This window comes from Uloborus diversus, chromosome 1 (assembly GCF_026930045.1).
Source record: "Uloborus diversus isolate 005 chromosome 1, Udiv.v.3.1, whole genome shotgun sequence".
Lineage (NCBI taxonomy): Eukaryota > Metazoa > Arthropoda > Arachnida > Araneae > Uloboridae > Uloborus > Uloborus diversus.
In genome coordinates, this window is record NC_072731.1 from 245,449,071 (window position 1) to 245,472,993 (window position 23,923).

Genomic DNA, 23,923 nt, shown 5'->3' on the forward strand with positions numbered 1-23,923 from the left:
GGAGCTCCTTTCGAACGAATTGGGATCGACATCCTGGGTCCTCTACCAAGAACTGCTGATGAGAACAAATACATTCTTGTTTCCATCGACTATTTCACCAAATGGCCCGAAGCGTATCCCATTCCAGATCAAGAAGCTACCACCGTAGCAGAGACTCTAGTCCAACATTGGATCTCGATATATGGAACATCTTTGCAGATTCATTCCGATCAAGGGAGGAATTTCATCTCTGCTGTGTTTAAGGGCCTATGTCAAATTTTCGGAATTGAGAAAACTAGGACAACGCCACTACACCCACAATCGGACGGCATGGTGGAGAGATTTAACCGCACAATCCTGAATAATCTCTCGCTTATGGTATCCAGAAATCAGCAGGATTGGGACAAGAAGCTACCTTTGTTCCTGCTGGCCTACCGCAGTGCTGTCCACGAGACTACCGGATATGCCCCATCTCAGATGCTCTTCGGACGAGAGCTTCGGCTACTTTGTGATCTCGTCTTCGGTCGTCCTCCGGATGCGCCTTCATCGCTTGAGGAGTACATCCAGGATCTCCAGGCCCGGTTGGAAGACGTTCATAACTTCGCACGGGAGCGAATCAACATCGCGGCGGAGAAGATGAAGTCCCGATACGACACAAGGTCTACTGGACATGAATTCAACGAAGGCGACAAGGTTTGGTTATGGAATCCGATCCGACGGAAAGGTCTTTTACCCAAATTCCAGTCGCATTGGGATGGACCCTATAAAGTCCTTAACCGACTGAATGACGTCGTAGTGAGGATCCAAAAATCACCTAATGCAAAACCTAGGGTTGTACATTATGATCGGTTAGCCCCATACTATGGCCAAAGCTCATGAGTATTTACGTAAACAACCATGGTTGATAACATAAAAGTTGTAGATAATTTTTTTTTGCTTTTAATGTTTTGTAATATTTCTTATTATTGTGTTTCCTATGCATTATTGGTTATTATTTAATGTGTGTATTTGTGAACTTGTGATAGAAGTTTGGCACCCTTTCTGGGGATTGTACTGCCCGGGACGTGCAGTCCTTAGGAAGGGGGCAATCTTACGAATTCTGTAAATAGTAATTATTGTAGTAACGTAACCTGCAAATAGTTTCCCGTAATGAATATACAGCCCCTATACATTCGATTGAAGTATATGGTTCCCCCTATTTTTCATTGATAAGATTCGCGAATGAATAAAAAGAAGAAATAAAATAACGGTCTACGATTTTCGAGAAGCATTTCGAATCTTGTGGAATATTTGAGAGTTCTCTTTCGATGTTTATAAAAAGCGTCCCGCATGATAAAAAGTTCAGTTTCGATTGAGAATTTGTACTGAGAGTGTATTAGCTTTGTTTATTGCGAGGCATTTCGCTGTGTTGTTTTTCGTATTTGGAAGTAAATACGTGTGTAACCGTTGGGTTTACGGTGTTGTGGGATATTTGCTTAATTGCTGATGATTAATTTAGCAGTTGTTGACGATCTTTCCTGTACATAGTGTAAATAAATTTCTGTGTTTTTAATCAAGAACTGTGTCGTCCTTTCAAGAAAGTTGGAAGCCGCACCGGATCCGTTACAATATTATCTGCTGAAGCAACTGTTTTCACAGTCGCAATGTATTTCCGGCAACAAATCCATTGAAATAGTTTGCTCAATGGTTCTTTAGAATTGAGAATAGATTTGCAACTAAACGTAAGGGCAGTTATTGCCCAATACAAAACAATCTTGAAGATACATTTGATTGCTTAATGAGAAAGAATAACTAATGGAAAAGAAAAATTTCAGTTCTTTAATGAAGACCCCGAATTATTTTTAAAAAACAGCATTTCAATTTTTTTTTTTCGAATTTTCCGATTTTTTAGCTTACATTTTTGGTAGAAATAATACTTGATGTATTTTGGGTTCACGTATGCCCTAATTTTGCGATGAAGAAAAGTAGAAAAATGTTTCTTATTTTCATTTTATTTACTTATTTTTTTTTCTTTGATCTTGTTAGAAAGTAACGACTCAATTTTGATTGATTATTTATTCCCCCCTCCCCCCCGAATTGCATTCAATCTAATTGTAAATTATTGGAAGCAAAGTGTAGTCGTTATCCTATTCAGAGGATACTTGCACTCAACCAAGTAGCAAGTAGTTAATAATGCAATAAAAATGAATCAGCAAGAGCAGTTTAAAAATTATTTTCATGTCTCTTTGCTCTAATGACAATTCATAAAAATAATTATTTCTGCAAAAATAATGATTAATCACTTTTTAATGATTTATAACGCAAGCAGTTTTAATCTCAGCATTGTAAGGGGATGTTGTGCTTTTAAAGACAATAAGTTTATAATATTATGCTTATAAGGACGTTTTTGCTTCCAGAAGTTTTATTCAGAGCTTTTTTTTTTTAAATGCGTAACTCGTATAACCGGTGGTATTTGTTGTCCACTGTTGTGTAACTCACAGGCATATTTTAAAGAATTAAATTATCACCATTACGATTATGGCAAGGATTAGAAATATCTGATTTTGTTTTATAAAATGGGCACTAAAAAGCAACGTGTTTTAATTCTTTGTTCAAATTATGATAGTTATTCACTCATCAAGAGATAAAGCAGATTTCCTGTTATTCATCTGATACCAAAGTTTTGGAAATTTATTCTCGGAAACATTATGTGAGAGCAGATTCATGCAAATGACATCCCATAACACACTCTGAATTAGGCAGTGGCGTAGCTAGACCCGACTTTCGGGGGGGGGGGGGTTACTTCTTATATATATATATATATATATATATATATATATATATATATATGTGTGTGTGTGTGTGTGTGTGTGTGTGTGTGTGTATAATCGCTTGGAATTTTTTCCTTTTCTTCTTTTTTTTTTCTTTCTCTTCTCTCTTCTTTTTCTCTTTTCTTTTTGAGACTAACTTTTCGGGGGGGGGGGGGGGGTTTGTCCCCCAAAACCCCCCTTAGCTACGCCCCTGGAATTAGACGTGGGACGGAGGGGGTTCCCCATTTGTAAGGGGGTTTCTTGCTCTTGGAGAGAATTCGTGGTATTTGGGAGGAGGGACGGCGCCCTTGCTCTTGTGTGTGGGGGGGAGGGGGGTTGATGGGTACTCCTGGCTAAGTGGTCAAACTTTGTAGACTCCATATTATTTTCTCCATTTTAAAAATTATATTTAAAAAAATCGTGACAGTTGCCTTAACTATGAGTGGATGTTCCAAACTCAAAATATTATGCTTTGTGAAAAAAGATTTTTTAAAAAAATGAATACATTATATTGTTATAAAATACCTCGTTGTTTCCCGTTGAAATTATTTATTTGGCAGTGCAAATTTAACATCAATAGATTCCTAGCGAAATCTAGAACCTTCAAGTCAAGAATATACGAGATTTTGCGGCAAAATCAATTTTAATTTTCCCATCTCCCGGAGCAACCCTGCTTCACTGAACGATGCGGATACACGTGATTCTAGAGAACATGTGATACGGGTTGTTACGTCACTGACGCTACAGGCGCATGCGCCCGAGCTTCACTCTCTCGATACTCTGCTCATCACAGATGCGTATTGCTCGAGTAAAGGGTCAAATTTCGGAAATTCCAGAATTTTCGATTCCAACATTAACAGGTGTATAAAAGAATTCATCGTTGGACAGTACGATCAGAATTGGTCAAAGCTATCAGTCCTGGTGAATTGACTTTTCTTGCGTTACTGCCATCGGTTATCCTATCTCCAGCATCTTTTCTATACTGCATTGAGCGTATAGAGTGCTTTCATATTTTAAGTAAGACTTTATTTTGTTAAATATTTTTTAGTATATTTTCTGGCATGTCAATACATCAACGCATTTGTATTTATCTATATGACACTGCTTTTATGTTCAAGTTACTTTAAGAAATAATGTGATGTATACTATTTGAAGAATTTTAATGAATATGAAACTGTTCAAATTTTTCCTACAGTACCTGTCAAGCATGTTTTGGCAGTATTTAAATGTCTTCTCACTTAATTTTGTGGGACATTTTACCATACATAAGTTTATGTTTAGTATTTAAGTACCCTCCCATTTAACTTTGAAGAATTTTACCATTTTTTTAGTTCAAAAGTTTTGAAAAACATTCTATCCCTTCTTGAAATAAAAATACTATTTTGTTTTTCATTAAATTATGATCTGATTTCCTAGTAGGTAAAATGTTCATGTTAAATAAACTTGATATAACACCATATTTTTAAAAATAAATTATAAAATAACTTGCATGAAAATATTTGTGAATTGAACGAATCCTTTGGTCTTGTGGAACGCAAAAAAAAAAAAAAAAAAAAACCAATTCGTATTTGCAGTATTGCGTTTCTGTTCTAACCTTCTAACCGAAATAAAGTAGTTTCAAAATAGAATTGTTATTAAGGGCGTTCGCATTATTCTTCCAGTCCTCGCAGAGTGCACTTCTAACTGCTGTAATTCGGTTTTCTCTGTAGGTACTGCATCGCTTGCGGTTAAACTGTCAACTGGCGATGTAAACACACACACGCTTCTTTTTAACCGACTTCAAAAAGGAGGCGGTTATCAGTTCATACCGTATGTATGTTTTTTTTTTTGTTTGTCCACTCATAGCGTCTCACCTAGTGAACCGATTTTGATGATTCTTTTTTTAATGGATAGAGGATGGCTCAACTTAGGTCCCATTACTTTGTTTGACCATATTTGTTCTTTAGATAAAAAGTTATGGGCAAAAAACAGTAAATTTCCCTATTAAATGATTAAAATCATATTGTAGCGAAGTTCGCTCTTTTCATCCGTGGATAACGGTGGCTCAGTGGTAGAATTCTCGTCTCTCACACGAGCAACCCGGGTTCAAATCCCGACTAGGACAAAGTGAATTTTACTAAAATTTCGTTTCTACTGTTTCCCGTATTTTCTCGAATGTTCTATTAATTTCTGTATCTTTTCAAGTGCTGGAAACTTCCAGCACTTTTTCAAGTTGTATATAAGGAGATGTAACGTTCATTCGTGGTTCTGAATAAAGATCTCGAGTTGAGACTAACGAGTATTCGCTTCATTTGGCTTTCACATTGTCTTCGCTATCTTCATCTACGCGACAATATGAAACTCATTGTTATAAAAGTTTGGTGCCATATAACTGTAACATTAATAGTAATTGTAATGATAATTTTGAATAAAGGCTTTTCTAAAGCAATACAGTGATATAGAGCCGCACTTCTTACTAGGTAACTTCTTATTTTTACTGAAATATCTACATTTACACTAAAAAGAATGAAATAAAAAAAATTTGAAAAAAAAAATAGAACCGACTTCAAAATTGCTCTAAAAAGTGAAAAATAATTTTATTCTTTAAACACCTTCGATAATACTTTTAAACATAATTTTTGAAGTTGGCGCAAAAACAAAAAGTAAAATCCATTGTAACCATGCTTCGTTCATATTTTTATCAAAAAGTCATCCAAACTTAGGAACGAAACATTTATATCGTTACTCAAATATGCTGTCATCAATGCGTAATGCATGTGGTAGTGAAGAAACTGGACCTGGTTAAATTTATACTTGTAGTTGAGTTATGGCTGTGAATGATTTTATCGATCGTTTTTGCGCCAACTTCAAAAATTATGTTTAAAAGTATTATCGAAGGTGTTTAAAGAATAAAATTATTTTTCACTTTTTAGAGCAATTTTGAAGTCGGTTCTATTTTTTTTTCAAAATTTTTTTTTAAAAAAAATAGTTGTCAGACACAATATGCTTTCTTGCTCACAAATAAGTATAAAATCAGTATTGGATCTGACTTTTTTTTAATTGGCGTTCTATAAATTAGCTGATAGAACGTTCGAAAACTAAAATGATGTTATAAAAAATAGAAAACCGGCTGATGTAACATATCAGTTATTTTTCGACTTCTGATAATTTAACATCATTTAATGTATTTTTCCCCTATCAACTACAGCTTTTGCATCCAAATGAAAGTCATTCTTCATATTAAGCATGAAAAACGTGTAGTATGTCTGGAAATATATATATATGTTTTTACTTTTTGTTACATTGATCACAAGATGCCAATCTAACAAGATATTACGATGTTTTCATGCCTCAAGTTTGTCAACAAACCACAAGTGTAGTAATAAAGTAGGGGAATTTGGGGCAAAGTTAAATGGTGAAGATAACTTACTTTTTTTCAAACTGAACAAATTGGAAATTCTTTCTGAAAATTACCGTACATAAAGAAAGAATAATATACGTATTTTACAATAAAACTTGCATTGAAACATTATTTTTTATTTTTGTCAGTAAATTTATACCTTAAAAAAAGCTGGAAAAGTTTCACTTTTTTTTTCATGGGGCAACGTGAAAAATAAAATATTTTTCTAATAAAACATTTTCTATTCGATTGCTAAAGATATTTTTGATCAGATAAATCTTTACTAATAATAAAGCTGAAAGTCTCGTCTCTCTGTCCGGATCTCTGTCTGTCTGTCAGGATCTCTGTGACGCGCATAGCGCTTAGACCGTTCTGCCGACTTTCATGAAATTTGGCACAAAGTTAGTTTGTAGCATGGGGGTGTGCACCTTGAAGCTATTTTTCGAAAATTCGATGTGTTTCTTTTTCTATTCCAATTTTAAGAACAGAATTATCATAAGATGGACGAGTAAATTACGAAATTATCATAACGTGGAACCGTAACATGGGCACAAGCCAATTGGCGAGATACGAAATCATCAAAACGTGGAACCGTAACATGGGTACAAGCCAATTGGCGAGACAATTCACCATACATTATTTGTAAATATACAGGCCAACCAAAAGACCTTTTAATTTTTCTATTACGGGCGAAGCCGTGCGGGTACCACTAGTGAGTAAATAAAGGAATTAATGAAAAAATGAAAAGGAAATGAAACAATAAAACGAATGAATAAATAAATTAATTAATATATGAGAAAAATAAATGAATGAATAAAATACTGATTGAATAGAAAAATAAATGAATGAATAAATAAGTGAATTAGTAAATGAAGGAATGTAAATGAAAAAATTAATAAATGAATGTGTTAGTGATTTGATAAAGGATTAAGTAAATAAATTATTTCACTTTGGCCCCATCCATTTTGCCCCGCATGTACTTCACGAATTGTACAAAACATTTAAAATAGAAATATGGTTAATATTAAATAAATGAATACTTCATCAAATATTAGTAGGTCTCAATTAATATTTAAATTGTTAAAAACATGAACTTTATCTATTAAAAATAACAAAAACATTTTTGACTTAAACCAAAATTTTACAATATGAGTATCTATTTTCGAAAATTGCTTGTATTATGGCATTCTTTATTTTTTAGAGGTAATTTTTTCTTGACTGGAATAGACTACATGTGCTACTACATGAAAATATTGCTAGGTAGCTGGCGCTATAGAGGGTTTGTTACGTTTCGGCGCTGACCGTTTCGGTGCCGGCCGTTTCGCCGCCAGATTTTTGCATTTTGAACTTTATGAATTTCAGAAATTTTAGTTCAAAGAAGGAAAAAGATTTCTGGAAGAAGAATGTGAATTTAGCGCTCTAGAAGCTAGTTAAAATTTATTTTAAAATTTACAGTGAGGGAAAAGAGGGGGCATATGTGATCCACGTATGTTTTACTGCGATAACATAAAATAAAAATATCTTGAAAAATTAGCAAATAATGCCAGTACCAGTTCTACCTCTTTGTCGATTTTTTTTTTAATCAATGCTGAGCCGTTTTGTGTTTCTGTGGTGATTACTTCTTTGTTGCTGCAGCTATTGGAAATAATTTCATAAGTCTTCTTCACGTGAAAACACGTTTCAAACTAACCAAAAAGCTCCACTTAACTATTACAAACCCATGTACGGACATCAAGGTAAATAAAAAAAGAAAACAAAATACACCTTTAAAAATATTACTTCATAAAACATTTTACAAAACTTAAAAAAACAAAAGATATCTTGAATTTTGAAGCAATGTTTGGCAGATTTACACGCTGACAATTTCGATTTTAGAACTGGTCGTGTTGAAATGGGTCGCGCCGAAACGGCCGCGCCGAAATGGGTTTCGCGCCGAAACGGCTGCGCCAAAACGGCCGCGCCGAATAGTCCCATTCCGATAGAGATATGCGCAGTAAAAAATAAAATATTACTTTTTCAATTACTGAATTATATTTATGCATACAAAGTATATGAGTAGATCGTATAGCATTTGAAAAAAGAAGTTGTTCAACAGTTGTTCATGATTTATGAGTGTGACACACTAATATATTTCTCTCTTTAACAGTTGCTCATGATTTGAGTGTGACACATTAATGTATATTTTTAAATTATGTATTATTATTCCACTTTGGTTCTTTCTTTATTTATTAATATTTTTCTTTATGATGGGGATATTAACTGGCGACATAGCTATGTTTATTGCATTTAATTTGGATTTACTTACAATTGCATATATAAATGAGCTAAGCTCTTGATTAATTACATTTCAATGTCTCTAAAACTTTCATTTTTTCAGGCGTCAGTGAGAAGTTAAATCCGTTTCGTTGTATTTCGAGTTGAGGTCTACAGCAGTGAAGAGTTCATCCTCCGAACATCCTTCAACAGAATTAAGTTATGTCATTATCAAAGGTAGAAGTACAAAGCCCCAACACTCGTTTCACTGACAAATATATTGAGGCAGATTACAAATATGATACCTGCATTGTAGAGAAAGAAAAAGGAGCAGTGAAAGTAAGAGATATTTTTTTAAGGAAAAAACAATAGACTTTCGCTAGTTCTCAAACTGATATAAGTATATCTTATAAAACTTATCTTATTGAACTCATCACGCATATCTTATAAAACTTATCACGAAGCTATATTTTAAAAAATAACTTCTATAATTTAGATTGGTATTGGAATTAGTTGAAGTTTTTCAGCTTATAAAGTTTCGATATTTGAACTTTGTCTGCAAAAACATTACAAAAATATCAATGGTGATTTACTTTTAACTATATTTATACTGTGCTTTATAAAAGCAATATGATTTCAAAATGAAAACATGTTTTAAGAAGTAATTATTTTGTGAATTTTCTCATCTTACTAAAAGTAAAATGTAGATTTCATGCGAACTAAAAATTATTGTCATTATATAAGCAGTTTAAGGACTTTTTTTTTTTTACTAAATACGTCATCCTTTTGTACACATTCAACAATGTTAAATTTCACAAATTATGAGATGACGTACGAGAAAATGTAACAATACTCCACACTGATAAACAATAAATTTTGATATATACAGAAGAAAATAATTTTGTTCAATAATAAAGAATATATATAAATATTTACATTAAGATAAATAAAAATAAATAAATAAATAAAAATAGATGAAAGCAAAATAAAATAAAATGAAACAAAAAAAAAATAAATAAAAAAATAAATAAATAAATAAATAAAATAAAAATATTTAAAAAATAATAATTATATGAATTAAAAAAAAATAATAATAAAAAATCAATAAATAAATAATAAAAATAATAATTTTAAAAAATTAATTAAAATGCTTAATGCCTATATATTAAAAAAAAAAAAAGTAAGTAAAAAAAATTTATCCAAAGAGAAAATGTTCGTGGTCAATTAGAAATGTAATAAGATCTGTAATTTTCTTTTTTGCTGCAGGAAACGAATAATAGTTTTTTAAGTCTTGAGTCCAATTGCCAGAAGAACGAAGATGGAATGAAGAAGTGTGAATGCAATGTTGTATGTAATGTTGAGGATTTCCAATTGATTTGCATCTGCAGAGGTCACTATTTCTAATATGGAATCTTTTCAAGTATGAAGGGAAAGGGCCATGGCCAGTAAAGAAAAAAATTTCATGTCTATTTAAATTCAAAGGAGTAAGTTTAACTTTCGGACGGATTTTGTAGATTAGTCTTCCTGTTATGTCTTGTTCCCATCGTTCTTGCCAATCAGTCAGTAGATCTTGTAATAATTTATGCTTTGCAAAACTTCTTGGAAATGGCAAAGGATGCTGTTTTGTTGGTACTAAGAGTACCAACAGTTTAAGGACTAAGATGCAAGCAGAGTTTTTATATCTTATCAAATTGTTAGCTACTGTATTTCCAATTTAATCAAATTTATTCAGCTACGGCAGAACTTGATTAACCCGGACTGTAATAGGGGATCAAGGTTGTCAAAATTAATGAAAATACGAATTGAACAAAACAGCCTACAACTTGAGCCAAAGCACAATAGAAACAACTGTACACAGCAAAAATTGTATTTTGAATTTAAAAGAATGAAATATAAAACCTAAAAAGAGAAATTTAAGTGTGGTATGATTATACATTATTTTACTTACAATAATCGTAAGATGAAAAACTACTTCGAACATGATACTCGCCTTTTATTTATGCAGTACGTACATCTGAATGTCTGTCCGGATTATAGGACAGTGCCAATAATGTTTGAGATCAAAAAAATTTAGAACAGGATGGAGCCCATTGGAAAAGTGAGAAAACATAATAAAATAAATAGGAAAAATAACTTACTGGTGATCTGAGTTCGAGAAAGGAGGGGGGGGGGATTAAGGGGGAAAAACTGTTTATCATGATTTCCGCCAAAACTACGAGTCGTAACGAAAAAAGTAAATGTTGGTAATAAAAATAACTACAACTTTTGTATTTGCACTTTTTTACATAACCTCAAAAAACCAACTTTCTGTTTTTTTATTTTTATCTCCCATAAAAAAAACAATTTTTTTCCCGAAACTTAGTGAAAAGTTACTTTTTTATGTCTCAAATACACTGCAATTTTTTTGATTTAAAATATTTATTTTTTATTCTATTTTTGATTGAATAAAAAAAAGCATTGTAATTTTGAATCGAAAAATCTCACGTCAAATGTCTGATTTTTTAAAAAAATCGGAGCGTGTTTTTTTCGTTGGAATCTCTACTTTTTGATGGTATAAAAAATATATACAATAGTATGGGAAAATTTCGCAGAAAATGGAAAAACACGAAAACGTTCGAATTTGAAAAACAAAAAATCATCATTACGTAAAATTTTAAGCTATTTATTAAAATTTACGCTTTAATTACTCAAAAAATGTAAGTTTTTATGTTAAATTGCTAAATTAAAAAATGGAAAATCCGTGGAATATAAAGATTGCATAAGCCACGCGAAAATAGTTATAAAAAGTTGACATACAAGCAGTGTGATAATGCGCTTTTACTTCAACTAAAACAGGCACATTTCTCAAACGAGCTTTAATGTTTTTATCGAAATCATTCTGCGTGTTTTGTTTTTGAATATGCTGTAATTTGTAATGTATTATCTCTTGTATTGTTATTTTGAACAGCTTCACACATTCAATGTTCGGATATATTAAAAATAAAAGTATGAAAGAAATTTTTGATTAAAAACGACCATTTTTCTGTATAATTCAATTTTTTTTTTAGGTTATGTCACGTTAAGCATACTATCTATGAATGAAAATAATAACTTTTATTTTACAGCTGATTGATTCAAATCAAAATACACGTAGTATTTATATTACTATGTAGATTCCAAAAGTTTATTTTAAATAAGTCAATTCGTTACGATTAACTTTAACTAACTTAACCTGCACGTGTATGTTTTTAAAGCATGTTGTTTATTGCTCGAACGATCTTAGCAGTCGCTACGAAATAATCAGCAGGTAGTAAGGCCCAGACCTTTCTAGACCATTTTCCTCTTCTGTGCGAAATATTTTCTGAAGGCTACAATGTTCTATAGAACATTCAAGTAAAAAGTTATCCTCACATATAGAATAGCGAATATCACTGTTCGACTAATGTTCTGACGTCACCATGAAGAGAAGTGTAGACAATAAACACAAAAAATTTGAGAATTTAACATCAGCTTTAATTCATGGAACTTGTCAAAGTCAGTATAATGATGAGACTTCCAACAGCTACGTTTCGCACTTCAAGACAGAGAAAATCAAAGGAAGAAAAAGAAAATAAAGACGCTCTCACATTTACAATCTCATGTTTTTTTTTTTTTTTTTTTTTTTTTGGCCGGAAATCATGATAAACCGTTTTCCCCTCTTGAACCCTCCCTCCTCCCCCCTTCCCGAACTCAGATCGGCCGTAAATTATTTTTCCTATTTATCTATATATATAAAAATGAATGTTTGTCTGTATGTCATCCATGAACTCAAAAATTACCCGGCAGATTTGGCTGAAGCTTGCACCGTTTGTTATTTTTGGTACTGGGAATGTTTATAGACCAGTTCGAAAAAAATCCGATAGATAGTTCCTTTTTTATTCCAATATAAGTCACAATCCATTGGATAAATACGAATAAAATTATCGGCTGCAGAAATTAATTCGGTGAAAGATCTCATTGATAAGAAGTTAGCTGTTGCCATTTTTCTTGAGTTTGAACAAATAAATTCTTTCTTTATTGTTTTATGGCTTTTCATGCAGCCGGGGGATTTAAAACTTTTTCTATTTGATATTTTTAGCGATTGATTGATCTTGCAAACTGCGTGAGTACAAAATTTGAGTATAGTCACGGCTTTACTTGATACCCGGACCGATTATTATGAAAATTGCTATATATATGTATTTTTCCATGGAGAAGGTGCATAATATGCTCATTGAAGCCACTCACCACCAGGTGGCACTGCAGAGTAGCAACTTCTGCCCCGTTCAACCGATTGTCATGAAAATCAGTATAACGATGTATTTTTTTGTTGGCGTAACAACGCGCGTCGGGTACAGACAGTTTTATTATATTTTCTTACTTTTCCGATGGGTTTCACCTTATTCTAATTAAAAAAAAAAAACTTTTTACCATTTTCAAAGGTATCGGCACTGGCCTATGAAGTGAAGTCCGGTTTAATTGGGATCTGATTAATAAGGGTTTACTGCATGTCTTTCCATAATAACACGGGGAATGCATTATTCAGGGAGCAATAAAATTCTTATTAAAAGAGTATTTCCATTCATTTTGCGGCAAATGTTTCTCTTTCTTTGAATCGTATAATATTATTTTTGTTTTCAATGTTTATTCGTGTAAAGTTCCAACTAAAATGAATTATTTCCCAAAACCCTTTTTCAAGTTAGTTTTTCGTTACATTATATTGAGTTATGAACAGTTTTAATTAACAGTTATTTATTTAGTGATAGCTTAGCAGAAAAAAAAAAAACTCTGCCAGCAAGAAACATAAAAAATAAGACTATTTTTAGAGTTGGAGCTTCTCACACAATTAGTATCCTATGACTGAATACGGAGATAAATTTATAGTTCTTTTAGTTGTTCTTTTTCATTCAGTCATTTGTGTCAAGTTGGATGAATAAGAATATATATATATTAATTAAAAGATCATTAACACCTGCAGAATGTTTGGATTCCATCCAACTTTGAAATTCTTCTTTCGCTTAGGTAATTCCAAGGACAACTCGAGTTCAATTCCGTACTTCAAGACATGTTCCGAAACTTGGGGTGATGCTCGTAGGATGGGGTGGTAACAATGGATCCACCATTATTGGGTCCGTCTTGGCCAACAAGCATAATATCACTTGGCAAAACAAAGATGGAGTCAAAGTGAGTACAATATTTCCGTTAACTTTTATTAAAATTTATAATTTGATTTCAAGTACAGTAAAACCTGTAAAGTTGACCACCCTTGCAAGTTGATCACCTGTCTATCTTGACCACCAATCTGCACCAATTTTGTCTGAGAATCTCGTAACAAACCCTTTGTAAGTTGAACACTTAAGAGCTGCACCGCAAGTGTCAACTTACACAGGTTTCACTGTATGTGATTATAGAGTTCATCTACTGCTTAATCCTGTCGATGAGACAGCTTAGTTTTTAACTTTGAACATTATTTTTACTTGAACTTTATGATTGTTTAAAGTAATCAAAGTTCACAATTTAAATTCGTTGTTGCTAAATAATATGTTTCAAATAAATACATTACCCTTTGTATTATTGAATATACCTGTGACATGGAAACTATTGAGTAAAATAGCATTGTGGTATGGAGATTTTGCGACGTTAAAGATTTTGAACAAAATAATAAATAATGTTGATTCTAGTTCTTTTTTGAGTTCTTATTATTCAGATAATGTATCTCTCTAACCAGTTTGGCATGTAGCACAAAATAATACAATATCTAATTTATCATAGGATAACAGAAGTTTTATTGAAATAACATTGAAAATACAAATATCAAACAAAGTATACTGTTGAATTTTCAATTCTAAATTTGAAATTATACGCTATTATTGCCAGATATTTTTAAAAATCTAATGCTTTTGCAGCATTTCATTGAATGCGCATCAGCGGATAAGGCATTTTGTTCGCAATACGGAAGAGCTATATAAATTTATTTACAAGCAACTAGTTCTAATTAATATTCCAATTACAAATATAATATCATGACTTCAATAATTTCAAACAAAGAAAAGAGAAAACAATATGTAAGAAAGCTAATTCTGGTCAACGTGCAGGCCTGTCATTTTGACGGTTCCCAAGAGGGGGGGGGACTCAAAGGGTTATACCATCGTGTATACTCAATTCAAATTACACCGAAATACAACCTTAACCACACACACTTATGTGTAAATTCATTAATTTCTCAAAGCCCGGGTGATGTTCAATTGTTCCCTCCTGACCCCCCTAAATTATGGGCCTGATGTCAACGTGTCGAAGAGTTTTAAAAATTATAATGCAATGAAGATGTACTGAAGTATTTCCGAAATGTTAGACATTCATTTTGATCTGTTTCTATCCAATAGAAGCCCAATTATTTTGGCTCCCTGATACAAGCTGGAACGATCTGTCTTGGAACTTCCGAATCCTCAGGTGAAGTTTATGTTCCATTCAAGGATGTCCTCCCTCTTGTCAACCCCAATGATATTATCTTCGGAGGATGGGACATCTCATCTCTCAACTTGGCCGAAGCCATGGAACGAGCTAGAGTATTTGAATATGATCTTCAGAGGCAGCTGAAGCCTCTGATGGAAAGCATGGTGCCCCTTCCCGCCATTTACGACAAAGATTTTATTGCAGCCAATCAGGAATCAAGGGCCGATAACGTCATCAGTGGGACCAAACAACAACAAATGGACACTGTAAGTACTACATTCCGTTAGTTTTCCCCCTCGATGCGTATAAATGTTACAAGCATGCAATATATTGATACCTTAATTTAGTTAGTTTGCACAATGTACAGCTGATGAGGTTCTGAAATTGCTCACCAACCCTAGATGTATAAGCTCTAGTTAGAAAATATTTTTCATCTGTATATCTTACTAATATTATATATGCGAAAGTTTGTCTGTATGGATGTATGTATGGATGTTTGTTACTCTTTCACGCAAAAACTACTGAACGGATTTTGATGAAACTTTACAATAATATAGCTTATGCATCAGAATAACACATAGGGTAGTTTTCGTCCCGTTATGGGGGGCAAAAGCCCCTTAGGGGGGCAATAAAACACAATTTTTGTATAAATTCTCTAATATTGGGATGAAAAAATACTTGCACATATTTACATTATATGTCCATCGAAAGCTCTGATTTTTCTGCTGAAGATGGCACCTGTTCGAAATTTCTAAGTAGAATAAAAAACGAGTTATGAGCTTTTTAGATCCATGTTCGAAGGCTTTCCTCAACTCAATACAGTATTTAGTGTATCATCTCAACTCCCTGTCGATAGCGACAATTGTTGTATTGTTGACTTTCTTTGCTTTTCGTGATTGTTCAAGGCTTTTCTCAAGTCAAATCTTGAAGTAAGATTTTTGCACAATATTGGCAAATAATACATGATTTGGCTGATGATTTTCCATTTAAACGGAACTTTAAAGTAATTAATGGTTTTTATTATTATTTATGATAATTGAACACTTACTCATTATCCAAACAACCAACAGATCGCCAAAATTTTTGCAGAAAGATTTCCGTAGCTGATGCATTTGGCAGTTTTTTCAACGTTGCTGTTTTTGAAGCCGAAGACTACGTCATAATGTTTCTCAGCTTTCACCATGTAAACAAAATATCGCCAATCAAAGAATTTTCAAAAGACTTTTTTTACTGTGTTAAATAATCCAGCAACTAAATTAGGCAAATCCATAAACAGCACAAAAACTTCCATTAATTTTCCTTTTTGCACAATTTCAAACAATCACCAAATTTTATTACTTATTTTGGTAACATTTCGGATGAAACTGTTTAGCGCCATTTTATGGTGACCAAAAATATCTCAGCATCTGGCGACGATATCTCTGTAACGAAAATTAATATCATATCGTTTTACAAAGTAAGGAAAGAATGGGGGAGCATCATCGAAGGTACCTCGAAACGACTTTCGCAAATTCGGTAAAATCGCACCAAGAGCCACAATGATTGAAATTTCCCGAAATAACTAAAGCCAGTATAAGGGGATTACGAGCGCAGCTACTTTTTTTTAATCACTTTGTACTTCATTAGCCATACAGAGAAGGTTTTAGACTCCATGTTAAAAAAAAAGTATCAACAGATTAATCTTTTTAAACATGAGAAGATTAATTTCATGTTTTTTAAATTTGTATATGCTTAAATATAGTGCTTTGGTTTCTAAATCAATACTACTTTGTTTTTATACTTATTGCTATTTTAGTTTTATGGGTAAGGAAGAAACTCGATTTTTAATCACGTCAAAAAGATGTGTTTTAAATTCTTTTACTTAAAACAGAAAACAAAAGCAAGTAACGATTTTTTCTAATAATTATTACTGACCCAGGCAACGCCGGGTATTTTTGCTAGTGGTAAGATAATTTCCTAACGCCACGGATTATTTCCAGCTGAGTTTTAGGTTTTCATCAGATTCCTGTGAAAAATCAATTTTCTTTGCGGAAAGTTTCCTAAATTCAGTGATTAAGTTTTTATTGGGCAGGGAACATTTGCGAGATTGGAATTGGCATGCGTGCCATCTTGACTTGTTGAACTTTTCTGAAGAATTCAGAAATGTTCTATGGTTGATGCCTGGAAGGTAACTGACTTGATTAGCTGCGAGGTTTCTAAGTTTTGCAGAAATGTTATTGGTGTAAATTAAGCACATTTGGTGCCCTTTCTTTTCCTGAATTTTTTGCAGTGCAATTGTCACTCTCCATTTGTCCAATGGGCTCTTCATCCTCTTCATCTCATTTTTTAATTTATAGTTGCATCATTAAAAATGTTTTTTATAAAAATTAAAATTTCCGGATAGCAATAATTCATTCATACACTACATCCATAAATAGAAATTCTAAAAACATATAGCGGTGACGATTTTTCTTCGCATTGAAAATTTATAGCATTTATTTTAGCGTCTCATTGTTATGTATTGTGTGTAGTTCTAGCGCATATTTTTAATATTAAACATAAACATCATACAACCTTTAAAAAATGTTTATTGGCGAATTTTTTTTTAGAATTCAAAAAATTGGCTTTTTTTTTTAACATCAGGCACGTAGTTTCATTCAAGTTGTATTCAAAAACAAGTTTATTTCACCCTTTACGAACAAATTTATTTCTTTGATTTAAGCTAATGATTGTTTTAATTTTCGCAATGATCTTAAAAAAGAATTATGGAATTCAACTTACAATTACTTTCATAAAGACTCATTAAAGTTTTTCTTTCCCTAGATTCGCAAACAGATCCGTGAATTCAAAGAAAAGAACAAAGTGGGAAAGGTGATAGTGTTATGGACAGCCAACACAGAACGCTTCTCTGACATCAGAGAAGGATTGAATGACACAGCAGCAAACTTGCTAAAGTCTATTAAAGAAAATGCGTCTGAAGTGTCGCCCTCAACACTATATGCTGTTGCCAGCATACTTGAAGATGTAAGTTACTTTAATGCTAAACCAAACGAAATGCGGATTTTGGATTTGGATATCAAGTTACCGATGGAGACCTTAGGTCAAGGGTTATTACGTCTATAATTTTCCTGTAAATAAGATAGATTAAAGATGCTTTGAATCGTGCTTACCAAAATGTTTATTGTCACAAAACATTTGTTTGAAATAACAAAACTAGGACTTTCTATCTGCAATTTAAATGATCTTTGCTATTGGTTTCCAACATTTTTAAGCCCATCGCTCCTCTCTAGAGGTTGACTAACCTCTTAACTATCGGCCCCTCCCCCTATCTTCCGCAAAAAAGCCGCTTTTTATTATAATTATTTTGACGTTTAAATACTCATCGCATCCTCTATCGCCCCTCATTAATTTCTCGCCCCCCGGAAGAACTGAATCTCCGCCGTGGGGCGATAGCCTCCAGGTTGGGATCCACTAATCTAGGCCGTTGCATGTAACATACCAACTTCAAAAAAAAAAAAAAAAAGGGCCTTGATAAAGTGGATGGTTTAATGTGTTCTGTAGTTTAATAAAGCATCCTTGTGATCGTAAACCTTTTTACGATTTGCATTTAGGATTTTTTTTCTGGGAGCTAATTTTCAAATTGCTTCTTTTATTAAAATTAAAAAAAAATATATATGCCGCACACCCAATTGAAGAATTTGGGCTACCATTATAGTGCCTACTCTTGTTTAAATATCAAATATTAAGAATAAAAAGTTCAAGACAATAAATTTCACTAAAAATATTTTCTAGTAGAACACTTGTCCATTATCTCTTGCCTTTGTAAAACTTTTGTCAGTTCCTTTCTGAAACTGAACTTGTCAGAACGCTGAAATAGTTGAAGTTATACTTTTGACCATGTATTCTATAAAAAAAGTTCTCTAGAACTATGGTTTTGTGAGATGATTAAAACAAAAGGTCGAAATATTTTAATTCAGAAAACTTTGCTTTTTATAATTGAAAATAATAATGAACATATTATACTTTTTTTCAAATTTTTGTTAATTAACTCAAAACTTCATACGCAACATTTATTTAGCAATTCTCCTCCCTAACTTTGTAATAGCACAAACTTGATCAGCGAATGAACGTGACTGCAAATCCATGATTTCTATCCAGGAGACTGAAATGAATAGGAACAGCCCCTACCCCTCGGGAATTTGTTCCCATAACCTTTCAGAACATTGTAGATACAAGTAAATTTTCGTTAACAAAAGAGCTGTGACATGCGATTAACCCGAATTTCTTTTCAAACGTGAAATCTCAGAATAGAAAGAAGTTAATATGCCGGTCAGATGTGCAGCACAACTATTCTGAAAACTTAATTGAATGTAATACCTAAGATCAGCTCATCATCAAAAATACCAGGGATTTCGGTGACCTGAAAAATCCCTAAAAATTCCCTTATTATTATTATTTTTTTAATATTCTAGAAGCAATTTTAAATGCACTCAAATGTAAAAAAAGCTGTAATAATTACTTCAAAATGCAAAACTGTTATAATAACTCTTTAGCCATTTTGTCGAAGTGATACATTCCGTTTTCATTACAGTTTGTGATAAATCCTAAATGCTAAAAAATTTAAAAAGCTGAAGAAGAAAGGAAAAATACATTGGCATGCGTCAAACTTTCTAAAACTTTAATAAGACTCTTCAAAACCTCTCGCTTAATAAAATTTCAAGAGATCAGAATTTAATTGGAATTATAGGTGCTTTATAATAGTTTTAAGTATGAAAAATAAATATCTTGACTAGACAAACCTTTTTCAACAAATGTGATTGCCGCAGATTTGATTAAAAATCTCAATCTACCAATTTCAAGAGTTGGATCTTCTTTTGAAATAAGAAATTTTCCTTAGTATTTGGAAGCTTTATATTTCTTCAAAACTTAGATTAATTTTTTGATTATGCTCTGTTACAATTTTATGAGGGAGGGACACATTTTCTTATAGAAAGATACAAAAATAATTATGCATTTCATATGTACTTAGCAATTGAGACAATTTGATAATTTGATGTTGTTCAATTAAATACAAATACAAATACAAATACAAAAGTGACGACCAGCAACAGGCTCTGGGCCCAGCTAGACTGGTCCTAGTCAATTTACAATCCCCAGTGAAGATCAATGGCCCTCTTAAAACTGTCTACTCCTTTGCTCATTACCACCTCTTCCGGTAAGCTGTTCCAAGGTTCCACTACCCTGCTAAAATAATAATCTTTCCTAATACCCATGTTAGCCAGAGATTTAAATAGCTTAAAACAATGACCCCTTGTCCTGTTTTCAGTGCTAAACTTCAGCCCCCTAACATCTTTCATTTTAATGAATTTAAACAGCTGAATCATGTCCCCTCGGTCTCTTCTTTGCTCAAGACTGTACATTTTTAGCCTTCTAAGCCTGGAATCATAATCTAAGTGGGAAAGTCCACTTATTAGCCTTGTAGCCCGCCTTTGAACCCTTTCCAATACATTAATGTCTTTCTTAAGATAAGGAGACCAAAACTGAACAGCAATTTATTTGTTTATGTGTTTTTTTCATACCTAACTTATCTAAGAACATAGGGTCATTGGTACTAATCGATGATTTGGTTTTCAATTCTTCTAGTGTGCATACATCAACGGATCGCCACAGAATACTTTCGTTCCTGGAGTGAGAGAACTCGCAGAAAAGAACAACGTCATGATTGGTGGGGACGATTTCAAGTCAGGACAGACCAAGTTCAAATCCGTCCTGGTAGATTTCTTGATCGGCGCAGGAATCAAGCCGGTTTCTATGGTCAGTTATAATCACTTGGGAAACAACGATGGGAAAAACCTGTCAGCCCCCCTGCAGTTCCGCTCCAAAGAAATCTCGAAAAGCAATGTTGTTGATGACATGGTAGCCTCTAATTCAGTTCTCTATGAGCCTGGGGAGAAGCCTGACCATTGCGTAAGTATTACAGTACTATGCATAAGAAAATACACATTACTGAAGATATTTGTGCTGCAGCGATGTGTTAAGCTCTTCCAAACATGAAATTTATTTTCAAAAAAGAAAAAAAAAAGTCTGTCAACTAATTTTGGCATATGACCGTAAAAATGATATGTATGTAACGTATACACTAAACGTATTTTATTAAAAATGTTTTTGTTTCACTTGTGTATGTAGTTGAAAACTGCATTTCAGCGTAAAAACTCTCGGTTATTTCATGTAACAGTACATTGCTTCGCAGATTCGGTGATTTAAAATGTCAATTGAAAACATATGGGCAAAGCTAGTTAATTTTAGCATGATATGTTTCAACCGCCGTTCCAGACTAAAATGTACACCAATTAATGACGTCAAGATCGTTGTGCATATAAATTGTATTGTTAAAAATATTGTACATAGCGTTTTAATTTTGCAGAATTTTGTAAGTTACAAACAAGATAGTAGCTGTTACTACTTAAATTAAAAACTAGTTAAGTTTTTCCTATTTTCATACAGTTTTTGTTGCCTAGAACTTTGAGTTCCGATTTTAAATTGAAATATACACTGAAAAATAAAAATAAAAAATCATTATTAAGTTTATTCAGAGTAGGACAGGTAAAAATTTTAAAAGACCGCATAACTTCAAAGAATTATTAATCGTAGCAGATGTATTCAAATAGAAATGTTGTTGAAAAATGCCTATGCAATAAATTTGTACCGTTAACCTCCAGTCTTCGCAAAGAGATGCATATTACGTTTTTACTGAAGAATAATTATTAAGCCCGCACATTATCGGCTATAAAGTCTACACCGTGTAAAATAAAGTCTAGCTGCAATTTCATAATCAGTCGGTCTGTTCAACAAGTCACTCTTCATTCTACGCATTCCAAGTGTTCTTAAGAATGCCTACAAAGAATCATGTTATAAATGAGCAGGTTGTTAAACTTAGCGTAATTACAGCCATTAGTAGCAGTGAAAAATTCTCAGCTAATTAGTTTTCGAAGACTTTTAGAATTAGACTTAAAAATTGTTTTAACAGTGTATGAAAGTGTGGGAAAAAAAAAACAGCATATCAGATGAGTAAGCGCGAATTTTGTTTAAAGATAATTTTCACTTAAAACTCTATTTTTGTTATAGGTCGTAATCAAATATGTCCCTTACGTCGGCGACAGCAAGAGGGCACTAGACGAGTACACCTCTGAGATCTTGATGAACGGCAAGAACACAATTGTAGTTCACAACACTTGTGAAGATTCCCTCTTGGCCTCTCCATTAATCCTGGACCTAATCGTCCTCACTGAACTCTGCCAAAGGATCTCTTTCAGAGTCCTCAGCAGCAGCTCAACAGCCTTCCAGCCTTTCAACTCAGTTCTATCTATCCTCAGCTACCTTTGCAAGGCCCCCTTGGTGCCTAGGGGCGCACCTGTTGTGAATGCCCTGGCAAGACAACGCTCCTGCATCGAGAATCTCTTCAGGGGCGTCTTGGGACTTCCCCCGGTCAACCATCTGGATCTTGAGCATAAGTTGAGCGATTCATCTGTGTGGTGCACTGAAGCACCAGAAAAAGTTCGACCAGCAGAACTGGAGTTTGTGAAGGGAAAATCAGGTTTCCTCACCGATCGTCTTGTGGAAAACATTGTCTTATCAGCAATTCCAAAAACAATTCACTAGCAGAACAACATTTAAATTTAGGCGGTTAGAAGGGGACTTTCTGTACTTAATTGTATATTTTATTTATGTATCTACATCTATATGTATCTTATGTATATTTCATGTGCTGTAGTATTCTGGTGATCCCAAGTTCAGATGAGCTAATTAAGTTTTCTAGTCTTTTCAAAGGTTATTTGAAATTCAGAAAAATTTATATTTTAAAAAACTGTCGAGTGATGAAAATAACTATTTTTGCAACATATTTTTTACGGATAAAAGAAATGTATTTTAATACATACATATATTTAAAGAAAATTCCATTTGAGGAAAAAATTCTTACAGCAATGATATTCCATCTTTTTTAGTCAACAAACAGTATTCTCTGTTTAAGGTAACACTCATACTATTATCTTATTTGAAACAATAGTTACTTTTTAATGAAAATGGAAAGATTTTATTTCTCAAACGTAAGTCTCACAACTTATTAACAATAGGAAAAACTTTTAAAGCTATAATGTGTTTCTGTGAATATTTTATCAAATCGACAGTTAAATGTATAAAACATATGTATTTATAATCCTCTTCCAACCGAAATAGATTGATTTTTCAATTGACCAATTCCTTTCTTCTCGCTCTTAGATGATAATCTGTAAAGTCTAGCTTAAATATTTTAATCATAATTTATTAATGATGATTTTTAAAGCAGACAAAAAAAGAAATGCGACACATGTCAACCAAATGCATTTAAAATTGTTCTGTTGTGTGCAATGTAGCTGATTATTTATTGTGCAATTGCATTTGTATTTTATTTTCAATTATATTGTCTTTCATAAGACTTTCCATCTTCTTAAATCTTTAATAAAGTTTGTTCTGAAAAATATTGATTATTATAACTCTCTATTTCCACAATTTCTTAATTTTCTTCAGTTTCAAAAAAAATGATTTATTTCTACATTTTCCCTTCGTAAATTCAGTGATTTTAGTTGCTTTTGTAATCGAAAAATGCATTTCCTTACAAAACGTTTAACATAGTATTTTGAATACTTTTTACGCATTTAAAAACAACATAGTTTATAACGAATAAATACCTTTGGGGTGAAAATTAAAATAATCAATTACCCAATGTTATAAAGCACAAAATAATGCAAATTACTGCAAAAATAATTACTGCAGCAAATTATTTTGTGCTTCATAAACGTTGGATAACTAATTATTTTAACATAATTTATAACTTGTTTTAAGATATTAGAAAATATCGAAAATGAATATTTTGTTCTTCATAGATTTCTGACACTATCAGCTCGATTAAACGAATATCAGCAGTTTCACTTCCCTCCCCCCCTATATGCTGGAAAACATTTTGATATATGCGGGTACATTTAACTAATAATCAATATTAATTCAATACAAGTAATTATTGCCAGTTTCAAAAAGTAAAATTTTTTGCACGCAAAAT

General features: G+C 32.6%; 1 protein-coding gene across 1 annotated transcript; it reads left to right on the forward strand.

Annotated features, from left to right (window-relative positions):
- The first annotated feature begins 3,549 nt into the window (after nt 1-3,549).
- On the forward strand, nt 3,550-23,302 carry LOC129226382 (uncharacterized). The gene is made up of 7 exons (XM_054860988.1): nt 3,550-3,785; nt 8,525-8,739; nt 13,420-13,581; nt 14,781-15,116; nt 17,653-17,853; nt 20,473-20,796; nt 21,955-23,302. Exons 2-7 carry the CDS (start codon nt 8,623-8,625, stop codon nt 22,486-22,488), a joined length of 1,674 nt encoding a protein of 557 aa, XP_054716963.1. The 5' UTR covers nt 3,550-3,785; nt 8,525-8,622; the 3' UTR covers nt 22,489-23,302.
- Nucleotides 23,303-23,923: the final 621 nt, after the last annotated feature.

Bases quoted from the DNA above. Each gene is read 5' to 3' on its own strand.
- LOC129226382 (XM_054860988.1), top strand. From the start codon at position 8,623: ATGTCATTATCAAAGGTAGAAGTACAAAGCCCCAACACTCGTTTCACT. The intron at 8,740-13,419 runs GTAAGAGATATT...TCTTTCGCTTAG, and splicing joins AAGAAAAAGGAGCAGTGAAA to GTAATTCCAAGGACAACTCG. The intron at 17,854-20,472 runs GTAAGTTACTTT...CAATTCTTCTAG, and splicing joins TTGCCAGCATACTTGAAGAT to TGTGCATACATCAACGGATC.